The 6,344-nt window shown below is 41.7% G+C and overlaps 1 protein-coding gene across 1 annotated transcript in view; it reads right to left on the reverse strand.

Moving 5' to 3' along the window:
- The window catches only part of Akap10 (A kinase (PRKA) anchor protein 10), a 67,655-nt gene extending 61,477 nt beyond the window's left edge, over nt 1-6,178 (reverse strand). The window contains exon 1 of the mRNA XM_013016346.1: nt 5,946-6,178. Within this exon, the coding sequence (XP_012871800.1) occupies nt 5,946-6,033 (88 nt within the window). The 5' untranslated portion in view covers nt 6,034-6,178. The remainder of the gene's footprint in view (nt 1-5,945) is intronic.
- Nucleotides 6,179-6,344: the final 166 nt, after the last annotated feature.

Below are 6,344 nucleotides of genomic sequence, written 5' to 3' on the forward strand. Positions count from 1 at the left end.
TTTTTCTTTTTGCTTATGTGGTGCTGAGGAATCGAACCCAGGGCCTCAGGCATGCAAGGCAAGCGCTCTACCACTGAGCCACCTTCCCAGCCCTCTGGCTTTTTCTATTTATATGGTACTGAGGAATCGAACTCAGGGCTTCATGCATGCTAGGCAAGCACTCTACCACCAAGCCATATCCCCCTCACCCCCAGTGGTTCTTTAAGCTTGTTTTTTGAAATAGAGTCTTCCTATATAGCCCAGGCTAGCCTTAAACCAAGTCTTCTTGCCTCAGCTTTCCATTAGGATTACAGCTGTAATCATATCTAGCTACTGAGCTTCTGACCAACTCCACTGCTCTTACTTCCTTTTCAGAAATGAATATTATTCTAAATGCTTTCCTACTTCTGTGTTTTTAGACAATTGCTATATATAAGTACATTTAAATGGCAAGATTCTGTAGCTCTTTTAAAATTATACAATCAGTATTCTACACTTGACTTGTATTTATTGAATACATACACACATACACACACACACATTTTTTTTTTGTCAGTTGTGAGGCTTTATCTCAGGGACTGGGCATTGTCCCTGACCTTTTTCACTCAAGTAATGCTCAACCACTTTGAGCCACAGCTCTATTTCCAGTTTTACGGTGGTGGTTGACTGGAGTTAAAGAGTCTCACGGACTTTCCTGCCCAGGCTGGCTTCGAATTGTGATTCTTAGATATTAGCCTCTTGAGTAGATAAGATTACAGATGTAAGCCACCAGTTCCTGGCTTCATTTAATATTTTAATGTCTATTTTGATACACCTATTTCATTTGTGGTTTATTCACTGTAGCTAATTAATTCCTTTAAAATATATTTTTGCAACTGGGTGCCAGTGGCTCACGCCTGTAATCCTAAATAACTACTCAGGAGGCTGGGATCTGAGGATTATGGTTCAAAGTCAGCCCAGGCAGGAAACTATGTGAGAAATCTTATCTCCAATTATCCACCAGAAAACTGGAAGTGGCACTGTGGCTCAAGAGCACTCCCCTTGAGCTAAAGAGCTCAGGGACAGTGCAGGGGCCAGAGTTCAAGCCCCACAACCACCACCACCAACAGATATATATATATATATATATATAATATATATATATGCATATGTATATATATATTTACTTATCCATATATCTATTCATTTTTACTTTCAAATGCTGATGCTTGGCAAACTATACAGTATGTCTTCTTATCCAAATCTGCAAAAATTCCTCTACAATAAATCACTAGAAACAGAATTGCTAAAGTAACAAACTGAATTTTAAATGAAAGTGGCTGTACCAATTTGCATTCCTAAAGTCATGCTTCATATTCTCATGATTCATATTTTTAATTTTGCTGACTTACTAGTTTTGAAATGCTATTTGATAGGCACAATTATGTACCCAGGCACCAAGATGCTGTTGCCAAAGTACAAGCTATGGCCCAGGCACTTTGTCTGCTACCCCATCAACCCAGTTAAATGCAAAGTATCTTTGGAACCCCACAGTGGCAAGCAGCTGGCCACATGGTCCCTAGATTTTCACTGGACATGTGCAAGGATAACAAATGTCTAACCCAATTTCAAACCTACTCCCAAGAATTCACTCTTAAGAGCTCTGTTTGGAATTAGGCCCCTCTTCTGTATTATTTTTTCAAAACTGATAGGGAGAGGAAAGAAAATTGGGATGAGTGTTTTAATATCTTACACAAGTATCCTTGCTTACATATATCTTATATTAACTACCAAAAGGTCAGAAGTGGAAGTATGGCCAAGTGGTAGAGTGCCAGCCTTGAAGGGGAAAAAAAAAGCTGTCGGGTGCCCAAGGCTCATGCCTGTAACCCTAGCTACTCAGGAGGCTGAGATCTGAGGATCGCAGTTCAAAGCCAGCCCAGGCTTTTCCGGAAAAGTCCATGAGACTCTTCTCCAATAAACCACCAGAAAACCAGAAGTGGCACTGTGGCTCAAGTGGTAGAGCACTCCCTTTGAGTTTAAGAGCTGAGGGACAGCGACAGCGTTCATAAGGGCCCACAGTTCAAGCCCGACGACCGACCAAAAAAAAAAAAAAAGCTAAGGAAGAGTATGAGATCCTGAGTTTAAGCTCCAGTACATTCATTGTGAAAAAATATCACAGGAATAAAAAAGGGAAGACAAAAAAACAAATGCAAAGATGTAACATCTACATCTTCACAAAACCATTTCCCTTTTGATATTTAAGGTGAAATTTCAATGGCATCTCAAAGGATTTCCTTAACTCAATCTAATCCCAGACCAGAAATTGTCAGTATTTGGAAATGTTCTGGGATAGACTTAACAGATATGCTGATGGATAAGAGGTACAGCAGGAGAGAAAAAGAAGTTTAAGAATGTACTAAAGTTTTAGCCTGAGCTAAAAAATAAACTCCAAAAACCCGATGAACAGGTTTATGACTAAATCTGGAGCAAAATTTTACATACTGTATTTTAAGTAAACTAGTCAGATAGAGAGAGATTAAAAAGTAGACCAACAGCTGGGTATACAAGTCTGGATTTAGGAATGAGAAGCCAAGCTCAGGACATATATGTGTATCATAAACATAGAAGTTGTTACTTAAATGGACCTGACTACTTCCTCACGGCACTAAGGTTTCAGCTCCCTTCACCATGTGTTCCTACCACCATGATTTCTGCATCACAAGTCCATTCTACAGGAACAAACAAACCACAGACTAAAACCTCTAAAACACACTAAGAAGATAAAGTGATGTGTGACAGAAGCAATCAATGTAACTGAAAACTGTACTCAAAAAGTCTGTGCTGGCATTGCCCCATTTGTTAGGAAATGGAAAGACTTGGAAAAAATTATATTAAGTGAAGTAAGCCAGGCCCAAAGAAACATAGGTCCCATGGTTTCCCTTATTTGCAATAACTAGTATATGTCTGAGACAAGCAGAAAAGGTCAGATAAATTGATGTTAGGGAAATGAACCCTAAGATATGTATTCAAATGTTTTTTTCCTTTCATGCGATTGTTTCTAACACATTTATAAGATTATTTCTTTGTTGCTTTGTATGTCCCTCCCACATGGTATAACCCCTGCTTTCACTGTATCTGATGTCCGTATAATTTGTGGAGGGGAAGGGAAAAACCAAATCGTTTAAATAGGGATACAGGTGGACCCACTGCAACAATGAGCTGTACAAGTCGTTATGTCGAAAACGAACTTTACAACTTTGGTGGGGGGGGGGGGGAGGATTGGGTGGGAGGGTAGAGGGAGGATGGGAAGGGGAAAAAAAGGAGGAGGCTACAATGCTTGATAAGAAATGTACTCATTATCTTGCCCATGTAATTGTAACCCCTCTGTACAGTATTTTCACAATTAAAAAAAAAAAAGTCTGTGCTGGGCCAGGCACCAATACCTCATACTTGGAATGCCTACTTACTCAGGAGACTGAGAACTGAGGATGGCAGTTCAAAGCCAGCCAGGGCAGGAAGTTCCTAACTCTTAATTAACCACCAAATGCTACTTCTAAGTACTACTGTGGCACAAGTGGTAAAGCACTCGCCTAGAGAAAATAACAAACAAAAAAACACTCAGGGGCAACACTCAGGCCCTAGTTCAAGCCAGGACAGATTCCTCAGACTTTTCTAAAAGTGGGAATAAAAGAATCATGAGAAAGAGTCCCAAAGAGAAGAGATTTTTAAAAAGCCAAATGAGAATTCATCTTGCAGTATGATCTACTCAAAAGGCCAGAAGTGATGTGGTTCAAATGGTAGAGTGCTAACCTTGAGTGGAAATAAAAAAGCATGACTTCATAATTTCCTTTTTTTTTTTTTTCTGGCAGTTGTGGGCTTGAACTCTGGGCCTGGGCACTGTCCCTGAGATTTTTTTTTGCTCAAGACTAGTGCTCTACCATTTCGCACCACCGCACCACTTCCAGATTTCTGGTGGTTACTTATAGATAAGAGTATCATGGACTTTTCTGTCCAGGCTGGCTTTGAACCTAGATTCTCAGATCTCAGCCTCCTAAGTAGTTAAGATTACAGGCATGAGCCACCAGTACCAGGTACAACATTTGCTTTGATGTCAGGTACGACATGAAACTGCAGTTGAAGAAATTATAGTGTCTTTCAAAAGATTTAGTAGAGGAACAAAATCAAAATATAATAGAGACACTTAGAAGCAAAGAGAAAAATACTGTACTAAAAAGTACTAAGGTAACACCTTTTTTAAAAAGACATTTCTATATCTAGTATTTTAAACATGTAGCATAATAAACCTTTCTTTGTCAAAAGAGAGGAAAAATAAAGGTATTTAAAATAAGACTGCCCTAATAAGGTATTTGTGCCACATCAATCTCCAAAAAGCATCTAGGAATGGCTTTTGAAAAATAGAAGATCACATCATTCCTCCTCAAAAAATTAAAAATACTATTCTGTCTGTATTTGGAATAAAACCTAGACATAACCTACAAAGCTATCATCAGCTGCCTGCCCAGCTCACATGGTGAACTGGGGAGCAGGGGGAGGGGGATGGACACCTAACTATTCTCTGTGCCTAGAGTGCTGTTCCCTGCTCTCTCTAGCTACCTCCTACTTACTGTTCCTTTAATTTTGTTTTAAAGTTACCTGCTGAATCTTTTCTCTCACATTCAAGGAAAGTATGTTTTTCCTCTTGTTACTCTTTCATTACTTTATTTAATTTGTAAGTAGGGTCACACACCTTATTCAGAGAAAGTTTGCTTATTGGTTGTCTGTCTATAGTAGCCCACAATAAACTCCATAGGTGCAGGGGCTTGGTCTTATTGATCGTTCAATCATTTGGTCCTAGAACAATGCCTAGTAGATTGTAGACACTCAAAAAAGTACTTGTTGAATATAGAGAATAAATTGTGTTGTACCATATGCAATCAGCCTTTACAACACTATTTTTCCCTTAAAATAAAAATTTTACCCACTTCATCCCTGTCAAACAAGGTATAGTTAGTAACGCTAGACCTATGAAGGTAACTAACCAATAAAGCTTCAGTTTCACTGATTCATCCTAGCATGTTACTAAAGCCCTGCACATAGTAAATTCTTTTGTCAGATGGTGTTCAGGAATCACCTGATTCTCGAGAAAAGTGGGTTAAATAGCTTGCTCCAGGTTACACACTTAATAAGAAAACTCATGTGAACCTAAAACCTTGATTTAGTTTGATGCTTTTTCCAAAACCCCTTTCAGTCCTTAAGTTTTTCCGAAGCAACAAGAACTAATACAAGCACTTTTAAGTCTAGATATGTATTTGTAATGAAATGCAATAATCTTCCCCAAGACAAAAATTATGCTGTCCCTACTGAAAAACCGGGTAGCCCCTAACAACTTAAAATCAGAAATACAAGGAATTCGTTTATAATGTTAAGGCTCCCGTAATTAACAGACTTGCTAAGTCATCAAAAGTAGTCTGCATCATGAGGGAACTTCAGTAGTAAGTAATTTTAAGAATAACAGTTGACCCCCTTCCCATCTCCACTCCCTCAAAAAGAGGAAACTGGAAAATGACAATAATTGAACAAGTGTCTCCCACGTTGTTTCTTAAGACGGAAATTCCTTAATATTCCAAAAAGTAGGAGACTTCCATACGAAGGTTCAAAAGAAATTTCCTTGATCTTGAAACACACATACACACACACACACAAAGAAAAGCCTCTCCTGAACAAACAAGCTTCAAGTTCACTGAGCTGCAGTATAGTTTTGCACCAGAGCTACAATTGCCCTCCGACCTAGACCGAGGCGGCCATCCTCTTCCTCCCGGCTAGGGACCGTGCAGAGCGGGGGCATTTGGGAGAGGGGGGCGTCGGCGCCAAGGCTGAGACTCATTGAAGGCCTCGCCAACGCCCTCGAGGAAGCCCCTGCAGCCGCACCTGTCCTACCGCCGGCCAGGAGCCCCGGCCTGGTCCCCCGCAGTGCCCCCCTCAGCTACCTTTCCGCCGGAAGAAGGACATGGCGGGGCCCCGGTCGGGGCGGAGGGTGTGGGGGGACTGTCGCGGAGAAGGTCCGGCTCCCCTCATTCAGCAACTGGCCCGGACTTCCGGGTCCGCAGGAGCCAGGCACTAGTCGGAAAAGAGACCCTTCTTCCGGGTGTGGGTTCCACCGCCTCCTTGGGATGCCCAGGCAGCTCCTGCCGCCATATTATCAACAAGCCGCCCGTCCGGAGTTCCGGTCCTTCCCCGCGCGAAGCTTCACGGGAGGCCCGGCCGCCGGCCCCGCCTCCTCCCGCTCGCCGCCTCTTGTAGGTGCAAGGACGTGCACTCGCACCGCCCACGTCAACCCACGTGACTACGTCACTGTCTCTCTCTTCTCCCCCCCCCCCCCCCCCCCC

The sequence above is a fragment of the Dipodomys ordii genome, unplaced genomic scaffold (assembly GCF_000151885.1).
Source record: "Dipodomys ordii isolate 6190 unplaced genomic scaffold, Dord_2.0 Scaffold31, whole genome shotgun sequence".
Lineage (NCBI taxonomy): Eukaryota > Metazoa > Chordata > Mammalia > Rodentia > Heteromyidae > Dipodomys > Dipodomys ordii.